The sequence below is a fragment of the Diabrotica virgifera genome, chromosome 10 (assembly GCF_917563875.1).
Source record: "Diabrotica virgifera virgifera chromosome 10, PGI_DIABVI_V3a".
In the NCBI taxonomy this organism is placed as follows: domain Eukaryota; kingdom Metazoa; phylum Arthropoda; class Insecta; order Coleoptera; family Chrysomelidae; genus Diabrotica; species Diabrotica virgifera.
In genome coordinates, this window is record NC_065452.1 from 46,974,548 (window position 1) to 46,991,246 (window position 16,699).

Here is a 16,699-nt window from a genome sequence, read left to right on the forward strand (position 1 = left end):
TAGATATGCAAATGACACTGTCATCTTAATCGAAAATATTGAAGATATTCAGGAGCTGGTTGCCAGAATAGCGAAGTATGGACAAGAATACGGTCTAACAATGAACGTCAATAAGACAATATTGATGAGAATATCGAAAACTCAATGAAATAACGAGAATATTTTCATAAACGGAACCAATGTCGAAGGAGTAGACCAATATGCATATATTGAAACAATGATCAACTCCACAAATTATTACTTCCAGGAAATCAAGATCAGAATAGAACAGGCTAGAGCAAATTTTAACAAAATGAGAAAAGTGCTCTGCACAAGAGATTTGAAGTTGGAGCTAAGAGTTAGGTTGACTAGGTGCTACGTTTCCTCTGCTTTGTTTTATGGAATGGAAGCTTGGACCTTGAATGCGGCATCAATGAAAAAACTAGAATCATTCGAACTGTGAGTGTACAGACGAATTCTAAAAATATCGTGGACAGAACACGTCAGAAACTAAGAGGTTCTGACAAAGATGAATAAAGAAATGGAAATCTTAAATGCAATCAAAACAAGAAAATTGGAATATCTCGGACATATTATCCGTGGTTAGAGATACAACTTGCTTCAATTTATTATGCAGGGAAAGATTCAAGGAAAAAGAAGCATAGGTACAGATTGAGTTGATGAAAGGCGTACGTTAAAAGAGATGCCCTGTTCAGTCCACAGTTAGTATTCCATAGATATGACTTGCGATATGTACGGCAATGGATATGAGGAGGACACAATGACATTGAGATAACATCATAAAGTCACTTAAGAACAGAGAAAGTCCTGAACCAGACGATATCACCAATGAGATGCTTAAACTTGGAGGGAAAAAATTTCAGAACGAATTACTAACCTTATTTAAAAATATTATAGAAGAACAGAGAATACCGAGCGACTGGAAAAACAGCATAACAATAACCATTTTCATAAAGGGAGAGAAAACACATCCACAAAACTAGGGGAATAAGTCTGCTTAACAACACTCTCAAGCATTCACAAAAACTATACTGGAGAAGAACAGCAAGGTTTCCGGAAAAATAGATCCACCATTGATGCAATATTTGTTATCAGACAGATAGCCGAAAAATCCATAGAATTTTATAAACCTGCATTTATGTGTTTCGTCGATATGACCAAGGCTTTTGACAGAGTACGATTAAAGGACGTGTTAGAAATAATGGGAGAAAAAGTCTAAGCCACAGGCTAATTAACCTAGTACACAATATTAAAAGACAATGTAAAACACAAATAAAAGTAGGACATTTGACAACAGAAGACATAGTTATAAACACAGGAATCCGTCAAGGTGATTCAGTGAGCCCTTTCATATTTAATTTAATAATGGACAAAATAATAGAAAACCTTCCCAGAACAGCTAGATTTAAGATGGGTAACACATTCTTTAGAGTCGTTTGCTACGCTGCCGATGCTGTCCTTATCGCCGATTCTGAAGATAATCTCCAAAGGCTACTGCATGCATTTAATACTAAAGCTAAAGAACTGAATATTCTCATCAACACCGAGAAGACTAAGTGCCTAGTAATTTCCAAAGAACCGATAAGATGCAAATTAGAAATTGACTCCAAAACTGTGGAACAGGTGAGTCACTTCAAATATCTTGTAGTGGAAATAACAAGCTGTGGAAATCTCTCAAAAGAGGTCAAAGAACAAACAATGAAAGCAGCTAGAATCTCGAGATGCCTGAAAGAAATCGTATGGAAGAACAAATAGGTATCCAAATACTGAAAGCAAAGTGAAAATATATAAAACAACAATAAGACCTAATATAACATATGCGGCAGAAGACCAGACACAAATAGAACGTTACAAACGATGAGAACACGAAAATGAGAACACTAAGAAGTATACAAGGCAAAACTCTACGTGACAGAATAAGAAGTGAAGATATCAGACAAAACTGTGGAATAAGGACATAGGAAGGTGGGTCAGATAGAGACGAAGATATTGGAATAAACATATAAAGAGAATGGAGGACCGGAGACTCGTTAAAAGCGCAAAAACGAATAACCCAGTAGGTAAAAGACCAAAAGGGTAGACCACCAAAATGATGGCGAGAATGCTGGACCTCATCGTCCGGGCAAGCTGCCCATATGTACTGCTGCATTGTGAACTACCAAAAAGCTTTCTATACATTGCAAGACTGAAAAATTATGGATGTTCTAACAAAAACCCAAATGGATGATTGTTTATATATATATTGTACATATTTAGATATATTTAACAAAACTAACTTTTTGAACTCTCATTTTATAGAAATATTTTCTATGCTTTTTCGGTAAAATTGTGTCACTTTTCCTTATAATTTACCGGTCTTCACCTTTAGTATTTAAAATCAAATAGTGACCTTATATTGTTTATAACTAAGAAATGACGTTTAACACTTTGCATATTTTGTTTTATTACATATTGTTAGAACCTATCACCAAATTTATCAATAGAAATAGTTAGAAACTGTATGAAAGAGTGTCACGAAATAGGCATTTTATTTGCTAATTTCTCTTGTCTAGTTATTGTTAACTAATACCTCTATACTACTGTACTACTACATTTAACTGATTCAGGGCTGCATCAATAACAAACCCATATTATTCAAATAAATACACATAATGGCAAGCATGCTCTAGGTGAGTAAGCAAGGCTCTAAGTGACGCACGTACTTCTATGCCCTTCGCATTGACTGTGAAAATAATAGTCCCCAGTACACAGTCCTTTTTTTTTAATTATTACAAAAGTCTTAACAATGGTTTTAACTGCTTCGTTTGAGCGAGTCTAACACTTTCTGAAAATTTTCAGAGTGCGGGTTAGCCGCGTTTTCGAACGCGCAACACCTAAACCTGTAGCTCTAGCGCGGTTATGTTTTGTTATCGCAAAACTATAATTTTAGTATTACAAAATTAATTGCGCGGTACAATTTTGTTATTACAAAATTCTTCATTTTGCATTGAAAGTAAGTAATTACACTCTGGACCAAAATTAACCGGCCACCTTAAAAATGGGTTATTTTTGATGTCATATCTCCTAAACCTGTTGACCGATTTAAGTTATTTTTCCAATATGTTATAGCCTTATTCCTTGACAATATCGTTATAATAATATTGTTGCTAAACAGGTAAATTTTCATTGTATACCGGGTGTACGAATCAGAATGTGTTTTTTTTTTTTTCATAAAGTTTGCATCACCCTGTGGAATATTCTAGCATTTATAGAATACTGAAATTAAAACCTAACTATAGTCTCATGCTTTCTCAACATTTTGTTGTTTGATTAATTCGCTTATGTTGGATAATAAAAAAGTTAGGTCCTTTAACAATTAGACATGTTGTTTATCAATACGTGTTTTTAAAAAATTTTGGCAAAGTTTAAGGGGTAATTCTACGTGAAAAAATAATGACAGTTTGCTTTATAAACTTAGGTCCGCAAATGCTTAGTTTCCAAAGTAGGGGGTGTTTAAATTTTTCTGACAAACTGACGATTTATTTATTGCTTTAAAACCGGTTGAGGTATGCAAATGCAATTTGGTCGGTTTTATGACGTAGTTATTGTATATTTCTTGACATACAATTAAGAATTTAATATTCACCATTGGCGCGCATACGGGTAATATGAGCCATCATATTACCCGTATGCGCGCCAATGGTGAATATGAAATGCTTAATTATATGCCAAAAATGTGCAATAACTACGTATTAAAAGTCACTCAATTTCATGTGCATGTCTCAACCGGTTTTAAAGTAATAAATAAATCATCAGTTTGTCAGAAAAATTTCAACACCACCTATCTCGGAAACGAAGAATTTGCGGACATAAGTTTATAAAGCAAACTAATATTATTTTTTCATGCAGAATTGCCCCTTAAACTTTGCCAAAATTTTTTAAAAACACCCTGTATTGATAAACAACATGTCTGGTTGTTAAAGCACCTAACTTTTTTATTATCCAGTATAAGCGAATCAATCAACAACAAAATTTTGAGAAAGCATGAGACTATAGTTAGGTTTTAATTTCAGTATTCTACAAATGCTAGAATATTCCACAGGGTGATGCAAACTTTAAGAAAAAAACCCAGTTTGATTCGTACATCCGTTATACAATGAAAATTTACCTGTTTAGCAACAATATTATTATAACGATATTGTCAAGGAATAAGGCTATAACATATTAAAAAAATCACTTAAATCGGACAACAGGTTTAGGAGATATAAGACATCAAAAATAACCCATTTTTAAGGTGGCCGGTTAATTTTGGTCCAGAGTGTATAATTAATTACAAAAGATTGTCGATCTCTTGTCCGATAAATTTACAGCCTCGTGTCTTTAGTCCGACAACGTAAATATGTTAATTATGGCAGTTTATATTTTTCGATTACAAAATTTCGGGCACGAATCACAAGTGGTAGATTTGAGGGTCCTTTATCCAAATATAGCACTATCGGATAAAATTGGGTATTAGATAGCCAGTCTGATAAATTATATATTAATTTCAATTAATTAAGATTAAGATTCAAACGTCCGCCTATGGTGATTTTTCAAAGAAGTTGACGTTTTTCAATTCTCTAGTTGTTTCTACATCAAATTCGACTTTTTTGACTAATATCCATAGGCGGACGTTTGATACATTATTAATTTAACGCCAAACTATAATTTTATATTTATTTAATTTATTCATCAAAATTAACTGAAACCCAAACAAAATTAGTATTAATTGAATAGATATTTTTAATATCTTTCAAACCAGATATAATTTGCCATATAAGGTTCCGTTTAAAATTATCGGTCAAAGTGGTCCTTTAATGCCATCTGTCACTATTACGTCACCTGTTATAACTAGTTGAGAAGCCTTTGTCCGTTTATTTCTTGCCTCCAAATTTCACTATTATAAGTATAACCGTTCAAAAGATATGTACAATATGTTATGCATAAATAATTATTAATAAATTGAATAATTATTTAATTAATAATGTCACTTTGCGAAGGTTTATTAATGAGGGTTATCTATCCTCTTTCTTTCCTTGTCTAAGCACTTCTTCGGCTCGTTTTGTTGCGCGCGCTATGGTACTAAATTCAAAAATAAGGAAAAATAAAAAATTTCGTTTTTTTTGCGCCTTTTTTTGTCGGACACTTACTTTTTTTATAAACATGTTTTATTTGAACGTTAAAAAATTACAATTATGACTTCTGTAATCGCGAAACATTCTTCTTCTTCTCCATCAGCTGCCCTCTCCACTACGGAGGTTGGCAATTATAATGATGAATTCTCTATGAATTATAATAATGATGATGGCATATAATGAATTTAGTTTTGCATGATACGTGTAAAAAAATAAAGAATATCGTCTTTTCTTGCCAGTTTAGCTCACCTAAACGGATTATTGCTTTAGAACAAATTTGTTTCGAAAAAAAGCGAACAGTTTGTCAGACGCGATGAAATTTTAAATCTCGGTTAGTTTTATCTAAGCAAATTATCTCTGGTAGTTTTAGTATCTGTAGCAGATTTTCGTGAACAGCTTTTCGAAGTTTTTGATTTTATTATCGAAGGCGACGATTTTGAAAGTGGCTATACCTCGATCCGTGAAGCAATCGGTTTGAGAACTTTATTAAATAATTACTCTTTTAATATTCTTTTAAATATTTTTAAGATAGAGTTTGCCCAAGATATTCATTGTTGTTCAAAATCAGTTAACTGACATTATTAATTCCAAAAATAGAATACGAAAGCTGGTGCAAAATCTCAGAGATTTTCCTAATGATAGTAGTTTCCAATATATACGCAGTGACGTTTTGGATTCGTTTGATATTTCCGAACCATCCCAAAAAAGACAACGACATGATACATATCTCGAAAAACGAGTAGGTATATCTTGAAATTTTGGATACCTACTATGTATTATATACAAATAGATACTCGTTTTTCGAATTTTGAAAATTTGCAAATTTTTGACCTCTTTGACGATTCAAAATTTAACAGTTACCTTCACCAAAGAATTTCCAAGATATTTATTATTACAAGTTAGGTACTTAAAAATTATGCCGATCCAAATATTTTCAGAAGGTGGGATAAGTTACAAAATATGTATGTATAATTATATGTAGTAAGTACTGCAATTCATTACATCAAACTTTTCATCAATTTTCTTATTACCACCAATTTCTGCCTCAAATTCAAAATAATCAACACGTATTGTCGAAACACCATGAAACAAGAGAGAATGTCAAGTACATCAAATAAAAAAAACAGAAAACAACAAAATCTCCTATGATAATTTAAGTCTTTTAGTTTGATGGTATACCTATATTAGGAGACAAAAAAACCTTGCCGACCCTGTCTCCAAGGCCACGAGCCGCCACTGGCCATTACTTTCTATTTAAAATTAAGAGTTTTGTAATAACAAAACTGTACGGCCCTAGAGTAGCATTTTGCAGGTGTCGCACTCGACGATCGCTTTCTCTTTTTGTCCCTGTTTTAATAATTTATTTTAATGTAACGCATATAGACCAGGGCGCATCTGTAAAAATATTAGTACATTTGGACGTTGAGAGGTGACTCAAATTTTTTTGCAGAAATTGCTTGAAAATAAATCAAATAATAATATTTGAGTTATCCTCCCTCTCAAAAAGGTCCGGAACATTGTTTAAATAATCAAAATGTTAAAAACTTAAGGAAAAATTCGATTTTTTTCTTGGTTTTTTGATTATAACTTATAATTTCCGAGAAAGTATTCATTTCCGAGAAAAGTTGTACTGACATAAAAGTTGCGTAATTAAATTTCCTACAATATAAAATTGGTTAAAAATTTAAAAAATAGTCACACTTGTTGCAAAATAGCAATAATTGTGAAAAAAACATACAAAAACAAGTATTCACATTTTGCGTTTTTTAACCATTTATGCTACACTTAGGACCTTCATATTTCACCCTGAAAAACTTTATGATACAATAAAACAATTCTGTAAATTTCATTAAGATCGGTTCAATAGATTTTGCAAAATAAATTTTGCAATCCAGCTTTCGTAAAAAAAATTCATTTTTTCAAAATGTTACAGGACTAAAAATAAATCAGATAGCAAGTTGAAAATTTTTTTCCGTATAGAAGTGTACTGTACCTTTCATCTGCAATTTTGCAAAATTAAAATCGATTAACACCACGGCGTCAGGATTTTTTTTAAATAAACATTTATTATTGGTGCTACGCGCAGGACAGCGGATAGTTTGCTCTGATTGGGCATTCCAATGACCTTTGATAATGATTGATACATTTTAATTTTTATTACACTTCGATATAAATAAATAAATTTGTTTATTGCAAAATAAAAACACATACTCTATCCTTTGAAATAACACTTTTATTAGCAAAACTTTCTTTGTTCATATATTTTAACTTAAATAATAAAAGTTTATTATTTTTAAACATATGCAATTGTTTAAACAATATTTCACAAACAATAATAAAGTTAGTTTGATTTTTGTGGGATTAAAATATTAAAATACAACAAAATATAGAGTAAGAAAATAATATATTAGATAAAGATTGGAAGAAGTTTTGGTGGAAATCAACTTACGTGAATCGAACACCGCTGTCCTGCGCGTAGCACCAATAATAAATGTTTATTTCAAAAATTTTCTGACGCCCTGGTAATTAACCGATTTTAATTTTGAAAGTTGCAAATGAAAGGTACAGTACATTTCTATAAGCAAAAAAAATTTCAACTTGATATCTGCTTTATTTTCATTCCTGTAACATTTTGAAAAAATGAACTTTTTTTGCGAAAGCTGGATTGCAAAATTTATTTTGCAAAATCTATATAACCGATCTTAATGAAATTTACAGTGTTGTTTTACTATATCATAAAGTTTTTCTAGGTGAAATATGAAGGTCCTAAGTGTAGCATAAATGGTTGAAAAACGTAAAATGCGAATACTTGTTTTTGTATGGTTTTTTCGCAATTATTGCTATTTTGCAACTAGGGTGACTATTTTTTAAATTTTTAACTAATTCTATATTGTAGGAAATCTAATTACGCAACTTTGATGTTAGTACAACTTTTCTCGGACATAAATACTTTTAAAGTTATAATCAAAAAACCAAGAAAAAAATCGAATTTTTCCTTAAATTTTTGACATTTTGATTATTTAAACAATGTTCCGGACCTTTTTGAGAGGGAGGATAACTCAATTATTATTATATGGGTTATTTCCAAGCAATTTCTGCAAACAAATTTGAGTCACCTCTCAACGTCCATCTCAAAACAGATGCGCCCTGGACTAATAATGTTTTGATTGAAAATAAAAATTACAGTTTTACAACAACAAAACATAATCTCGCTATTATGGAGCTACAGGTTTAGGTGTTGTGTTTGCGGAAACGCGTCCAACTTACACTCTGAAAATTTTCAGAAAGTGGTGACTCGCTCAAACGAAGCAGTTAAAAGCATTTTTGAGACTTTTGTAGTCATTTTCAAAAAAGGACGGTGTACTGAGGACTATAAGCTTTGTTTATTGTTGAAACTAGCTGTAAAATGACTGCTTAAAAACCGTTTTATTTTCTGCTTTCAGGCACAATGAAAAAGACACAATTGTCAACACACCGATCTAGTGATATTTTAAAAAAATTCCAACAAGAAAGATAACATTATCAGTAGAAGAAAAATTCGCGGATCAGTAATTGTGCCAAATTTCAAGTAGTTTCAATGAACACACAACTGTAGAAGTCCTAAGTCCATCCATTTTAAGTAGAGCTGGCGAGGACTAGAGCTGTATGAGTGATGAAAAATTACTGCACTGCCTAGGCAGAGCCTAGTACACGCCTAGCTCACCTGGTTTCACCACTTTGCATGAAATCTGTAATTTTTACGTCTTTTTGGCAGCTGGGAGAAGAAGATTGGCTCCTGGTATGATCCAGTCCACACAGATCTATCTGGTGACCTTCGTGACCTATGGAGTTCGTACAGTGTGCTCTACAGCTATGGATCAATTCAGTTTACTTGAGTTACCTGTATTTCGCGCTAGGACTGTTGAACACATCAAAAAATTAATATAGAATATAAGAATTTATATTTATAAAGAAATGCAAGCGGTTTCTATGTTTGACTTGTACAAACGCAAGTAGAATAGGAATGAAATTAGATAGGTTAGATGATAGTTATGTAATCCTGAAACACGAATCCTTATAGTACAGGCGTTCTCAAAATATTTACCACATATGAATTTTATTGAGGTGGTATAATAAGCAATTAATTAGTTAGATATTTACTTTACTACTTGAATACCACTATGATTTTGTTACTTATCTTTTATTGGGCTGTTAAAATTTTTTGTTGAATTTTTATATATTATGGCAAAGGTTTTGGGATATCCTGAACTAAAAAACTACCGTAAAAAATATCGGATCAGTTTACAAAAGATATTATCAAAAATTTCCTGTATATACAGATACCAGTCACTAATAAGTCTTATTGAAGCCAAATGTTAATATGCTTTTTCTAGTATTCACTCCTGATTTAATAAGGCGCATATTTTCTTTTTTTACACGTGTATCCTTATGAAAATGTAGCGAAATTTACAAGAATTTTATTTTTAATATATTTTTTAACAAAACTTTTGAATGTTTAATAAGAAATATACCTAATTGTAAGAAAAACATATTTAAAAAGTAATTTCAGCTAAAACCAAGTTGCCTACTTCACTGGATTCTTTTAGTACATTTATGTTATAAAAAACAATATAACTGAGTGTAGGCTTCCACATCCTGTATTTTGTAATGATATTCTGTTTTCAGTATTTGTAGGCCTTAGACGAACTAAGGTTGTGGCAAATATAACAGTGTGGGAGGTAGCCTTACATTTGAACAAGTAATTTCATATCGATTGAAAATCGTAACAATAATATTTTGCCCTTAAAACATCAGCTACTCTAGTAAAAGTATAGCTAAAGGTGACAGCCTGTGAAAGTTGCCAAAAAAATATGTTTAAGCAACAATGCCCTTCGGTAGGGATCCATGGAGGAGTATCACCAAGCCGCAAGCTCTTATCCCTTGCCGTACCGCTCCTCCATAGACGGATCAGACACCAGTTTATTCCAGACCAAATCGTAGATTCTATTGAATTTTATACTACGACGTTGGCCTTTTATTAATTTTAAATGACCTGGCTGAGGCTTGAACCTCGACCGCAAATCCACTAAACTTGTCGATCGACTGCGCCTCATCCAACTGAGACGTCATGACCGATATCTTTCTAAGCAACTTCATACCCTTTTAAATATAATGGTATGATTTTATAGATCATGTTTTACTAAAATATCTCTGTCTAAGGGTTCACCGCTAATTGTCCCGTAGGGTAAAGAGTCAGGTAATCAGGCGTCTCTTACCCTCTATCTTTCCTTTAAGTATCAGTTGCTGCAAAGGGTATTCTCCTCACATCTCCTTAACATTCTCCTCAGAAAATGTACCCTAAGTACGCAGTCTTTTTATATATTATATTCAAAAGGAAAGCTCTAGATAGTACGTCCTCATTTCAAACTTTATGAATCTGGCTATTCAGGTCCATGCTCCTATTTCATACATAGAACAGAACTTCAGACTTATTTTACTGTGCTTTTTATTTTCGTTTTAACATCTCAACTATCGTATAGAAAACTCTCCAGTCTCCAAGTATTTAAACTACTCTACTTGCTCTGTATCTTGTTCAGCTACGTATATTTATTTGCATTTAGAAAATCATTTCTACCTATAATCGTGTTTTTGGTCTTCTTGATATTTATTGTCAAACCCCGAGCTTAATTTGGAAGAGATCATTAAAAAAAAAACATTGAAAATCGTTGATGTTATTTGCCAATACCGCTACATCATGCGAATCTCGATAGGGACTCTTCCTGATAAATCTTATTATTGGTTCATGTTTTACGTTATCTAATATACGTGAAGCTAGCCTTTTTCCTTCAAGTCTATTTTTGAATCAAAACTTTTTAGTCTAGTGACTAACTTCTTAAAATTTCTTATCAAATGTTGAGTATTCTCAAGAAATGTTTAAGAATGGCTCATTAGGCTTAGTAGCTGGTGATCTTTACAGAATTTCGCACGCGTAGTCTCATGGATATCGCTAAAAAGCTTGACGATAATATTTCCATTAAGTAGCTTAATTGACAGATCCCTTCCAGATAACTAAAGAGTTAAAACAGGGAGATGGGCTGGCACCAACTCTGTTTAATATATGTATGGAATATGTCATAATAAAAATGTCCGTAAACCCAAAAAATTTATGGTTTAATACGTCTAAGCAGATTGTAATGTAAGTAGATGATGTAAACTTGATGGGAAGAACCGCAAGATACGGAAACGGATAATGCTTGCTAACAAAGCATATTCTCTCTGTGGTAGGTGTTTGGATTCAAAGACATCCATAGGGAAGTAAAGTTTAAAATATATAAAACCATCATACGGCCAATAGTAACATATGGCGTAGAAACATGGATCGTGACTGAAAAGACAATAAACCTTATTAATACTTTTGAAAGAAAGATAACGTGTGATCCAAAATTATTGTCACCATAGGTGGCTCTGAACGACAGAGATAGCTATACAGTGCATGTCTATTATTAATTCAGATATACTTTTTAGTTTACGTCAACTTTGACAGATACTTGTCAGTGTACGTACGTCAACTTAACTAAACACTATAATTGAACATAAAAAGTAGCAGATGAAGCCAAATTTTAACTTTATACGAATTAAATCTGGAAAGATCGCTCCTTGTCGAAGAACACCAAAATAAGATTAGTACGTGCCTTAATTTTTCCCATATTTAATTACGGATCCGAAACATGAACAATGAAATCGGAAGACAGAAAAAGGATTGACGCCTTTGAAATGTGGTGCTGGAGAAGAATGCTTCGGATCTCATGGACGGAACACAGAACAAATCACTCAATCCTCCAAGAGCTTAATATTCAGACTCGACTTTCCTCTCCACCGTCTTAAAATTTTTCTGCTATATTGCAGGAAGGAGTGATGATAATCTTGAGAGACTTATAATTTCGGAAAACGTTGAAGAGCGCAGAAGTAGAGGTCGCTCACCTACTCGATGGACGGATCAAGTACAGAAAGCCAGTGGAAAAACATTCTCTGAATCCATGAGGGAAGCTCAGGACAGAAGCCGATGGAAAGAGATAGTTGCTCGTATTATAGGGAATCACGACACTCAGCAATGAGAAAACGACTGAGGAGGAGGACGAATTAAAAGGTCTTGAGATTGGGTATCTTTTCAACGTGTTTTCAATCATTATTCTTTGTTTGGAAAAGTGATCATAACAACACTGAATATAGCCGCAATTGGCCGTGACGTCACACTCCAGCGGTCTTTCAGATTAAAACAAGACGTACGTGATTTTTTCCACGGATAGCTTTGATCCCAATAATTTTGGATCGCTCGTTATTAAGGAGGATATTGGGACCCATTTGCGACAATGGTATATGGAAAATAAGGTTCAACCACGAGTTATAGCAATATTACAAAGAACCCTCTATAGCAAATTATGCAAAAATACAAATATTGCGATGGGCAGGTCACTTTATAAAAATGGATAACGAGAGAACACCTAGTAAAACGCTTAGCGTAACTATGGTGGGACGTCGGCCACTCGCAAAACTAAGGAAGAGGTGGATAGACGAAGTGAGAACCGATGCTAAAGAGATATTGAGGGTGGACAACTGCAGGAGAGCAGCCAGGGACAGAGATACTTGGAGGCGGATGCTGGGGGAGGCCAGGGCCCGACTTGGGCTGTAGTGCCATAGGAGAGATAGCTTAATTGTTTTTCCATATATATTATTTAGTCCTGAGGCTTTTTTAAGATTACCAGCTATTTCCAGAAAATTTCCAGCAATTTCCAGAAAGTTTTCAGCTATTCCAAACGTCTCCGAAGCTGAGAATGATGGGATTATCTATTTTCGTTGGGAAAGAACACTTTCATTGATATGTAGATTGATCAGTACATATTCTGCTTGAAGTTTTTTAAAGCACGTAAATTTGACTAAAGTAAATCTCAATAAGTGGCAAACAACCACCATTACTTTCCTTATATACTGACTCTGTAGCTATTAACAGATTGGTCAAAAATATCTACAGCTGCCATTAAAGCGTTATATCTCGTGAGAAATTTTGATTGGATTACCGCACAGCAGCAAACCAAAGTTTGCCTTTGAAAGAGCCTCAATAGTATTGTAATTTGATGTTATTGTGACATTATCTTTTCATTTTAAAAAGACGAACCAGCTTATTTTGTCAAAAATATGTTGGATATATCCAGGATCTTGCTTTTTTATTGCATTCGATTTGGGCAAAAGACATTTTTACGAGATTTTCTCGTGTTTTGTATAGTGCTCGTAAGCCTTTTGCTTTTAAGTTTTGTTTCACATGATGCACATTAAGTCAAAAACATTCATAATAAAAATTAGTATTACTAATAATTATTATTACATAATAAAAAATAAATATACGTAAGAAGTATCTATCTACCCTCAGAGAAAAGCACAAAACTTTTAAAGTTTTGATAAAAGTATAACATAAAAATTAAGTATAAAATTTCCTAATATAATTTTAAATATATACCGTAAGTTCGATTATATTGCAAGAGGAGGAAATGGGGTAAATATAATATATTTTTGTCAATTTTCACATGATGACATCTTTCACATGGTCCATCCTGGCAACTGATTGGCAACTTCCGAATAAATGATATTTATTCGGTGTAAAATGCATCGCTACCTCCCGTACTATTAGACTATTAGACAGTGACCTATAAGCCCTAAACCGAATATATTCTTAAAATCCAACTCTCAACCAATTAAAGAAATTCAAAATTCGAACCAAAAAATGCATTATTCAGTTCATAATTCTTCTTCTTAGTCAGTAACTTGTTACAGATATCGGGATATTATGATTTCATGAGTTGATATGTTCGATGTTCCTCCAGTTTTCTTTATCTTCTGGCATTCTCTCCATTCTGACAGCGGAACGCTTATACCTGCGACAATGTGGTCTATATATTTTGTAGGGGACTTACCTCTACCTATTTTACTTTCGTCCTTTCCCTGTATGGAAAGTTATTATCGACTACCCGTTCGAAAAACATCATTTTTTTAATCCTGGATGATAATGTACATTTTACATCTAAATGACATTGAGTGATCAGCTATTAATTGCTTTTGTGCAGCAAATAAATAAAGTCAATTTTGAACTGTTGAATACTGAATGTAACTCTAAAATTAAATTTTAACGGTTAATTATAATTAGATTATAGCTAATACCTAACGGAGCCTTTTGTCAATATAGTATGTGAGACTATTATCTATTATGGAAAATAAGATTTTTAATAAATTGGTTTTTTTATTACATATTAGTAGCTTTTTGTTTAACCCTTTCGCGGACACGACTGCATGTTCTTCTTCTTCATGTGCCTTGTCCGTTGCGGACGTTGGCTATCATCATAACAATTTTAATTTTGTTTGCGGCGTTTCTGAATAACTCGATCGATGTTAGTCCAAACGAAGTTTTGAAGCCATGAGTGTCTTCTTCTTCCGGGTCCGCGTTTGCTTTCTATTTTACCCTGTATTATCAGTTGGAGTATATGATATTTATCATGTCTCATAATATGACCGAGGTATTCAAGTTTCCGATTCTTAATTGTGAAAGAGATTTCTTTTTGTTTTCCCATTCGGCGCAGTACCTCTACGTTGGTGGTGTGAGTCGTCCAGGATATTTTGAGGATACGTCGATACACCCACGTTTCGAATGCCTCCAGCTTTCTCATTAATGTTTCCGTCAATGTCCATGCCTCTGCAACGACTGCATATGCCAAGGGAAATTACTGTCTGCATATGCAGTCGTGTCCGTGAATGGGTTAAAGAATTATGAGCTCTAATAAGTGTCATACAGAAAACTTCGTATTCTAATTATTGTTCTTTCATTAGTCTGAGAATATTCATATTATTAATTGATCAAAAGACTCTAATAATGCCCAGCTTGGTGCTGGTCTTAACTCTGGTCTCTTTGGCAGAGGGGTGCGACAGGGAGATACCTTGTCGCCAAATCTATTTATAACAGTCATAGAGTACGCATTTAAACGACTAGAGTGAGAATCAAAGGGTATTAACATTGATGGAAAGACATTAAATTACCTCCGATATGTCGATGACATTGTTCTCATAACAGACGACATACGAGAATATAGAGTTATGCTACAACTACAGCAAGTAACACAGAGAGTCGGTTTAAAGATAAATTATGGAAAAACAAAAATAATGAACAATCTCATCCCCAATGAGCTGGGAGAAATCGAGAAATCGCCCATAGAACTTGTGGAAAAATATGTGTATTTGGGTTACGAAATAAGGTTAACACGAGACAACCAAACATGCGTCGCGTAATAATTCGCGGGACTAGCGAATAATTCGCGAAATGAAGATTGGATCGAAAAATTGAAAAATACATTCAATATTTTTCAAAAATCTATCCAATGACACTAAACACGACCACGACCACCCCACTCCACCCCCTGGAGGTGCGATGGGGGTAACTATAAAATCTTAAATAGAAACCCCATTTGTTATTACAGATTTGGATTTCTTACGTAAAAGTAAGCAACTCTTATTCGAGACATTTTTTAGAATTGTGGATAGGTGGCGCTATAATCGGAAAAAACGATTTTTTCGTGATACCATAGGTAATTTATAGAAACGGTCTAATATCTCGAGAAATACACTTCCAAATAAAAACCAAAAAATACGTCTTTTATATTTTTTAAGAACCTATGGAATAACATAAAACACGATCCTCCACTCCACCCTCTGGAGGTGGGGTGGGATGTAGCTTTAAAATCTTAAATAGGAGCCCCCATTTTTTATTGCAGATTTGTATTCCTTACGTAAAAATAAGTAACTTTTATTCGAGACATTTTTTCGAATTGTGGATAGATAGCGCTATAATCGGAAAAAACACTATTTATTAGCGCCATCTATTAACAATTCTAAAAAATGTTTCGAATAAATATTACTTATTTGGGAATTATATTACTTAAACTTATTTGGGGATAATATATTACTTAAACATGGGGATTCCCATTTAAGATTTTAAAGTTATCCCTCACCTCCATGGGGTGGAGTGGAGAGTCGTGTTTGATGTTATTCGATAGGTTCTTGAAAAATATTAAATACGTAAAAATAAAATAAAAATTTTATTTTTAATTCAGTTGCAATGCGAAGGCAAAACAATCTTACTTTTCAATTAGAATACGGAGCGCAGTCCAGTCCCTTGAATCGCGATTTTCGGCTCTTATCCATTGTTATGGAGAACAAGCCTACGTTCTTTCCGATGAGGCTCCAATAAGAGCCGAAAATCGCGATTCAAGGGACTGGACTGCGCTCCGTATTCTAATTGAAAAGTAAGATTGTTTTGCCTTCGCATTGCAACTGAATTAAAAATAAAATTTTTATTTTATTTTTATATTGGTCTTTACTCCTTCGAGTAACTAGGTCCATTTTCTGTTGGAATTTACCAGCTGAACAGACGGGGTCGTGAATTGTAAGTTTTTTGAATTCCCTCTTGTCTTCTTCGCTTCAGCATCCATTTGGCTTGCAAATTTTAGAAGCCTTGGAGGTGTTACCAA

General features: G+C 33.4%; 1 protein-coding gene across 1 annotated transcript in view; it reads left to right on the plus strand.

Moving 5' to 3' along the window:
* The window catches only part of LOC126878485 (cytotoxic granule associated RNA binding protein TIA1-like), a 383,419-nt gene extending 367,884 nt beyond the window's left edge, over positions 1-15,535 (plus strand). Inside the window, exon 8 of the mRNA XM_050641237.1 lies at positions 8,597-15,535. Within this exon, the coding sequence (XP_050497194.1) occupies positions 8,597-8,605 (9 nt within the window). The 3' untranslated portion in view covers positions 8,606-15,535. The remainder of the gene's footprint in view (positions 1-8,596) is intronic.
* Positions 15,536-16,699: the final 1,164 nt, after the last annotated feature.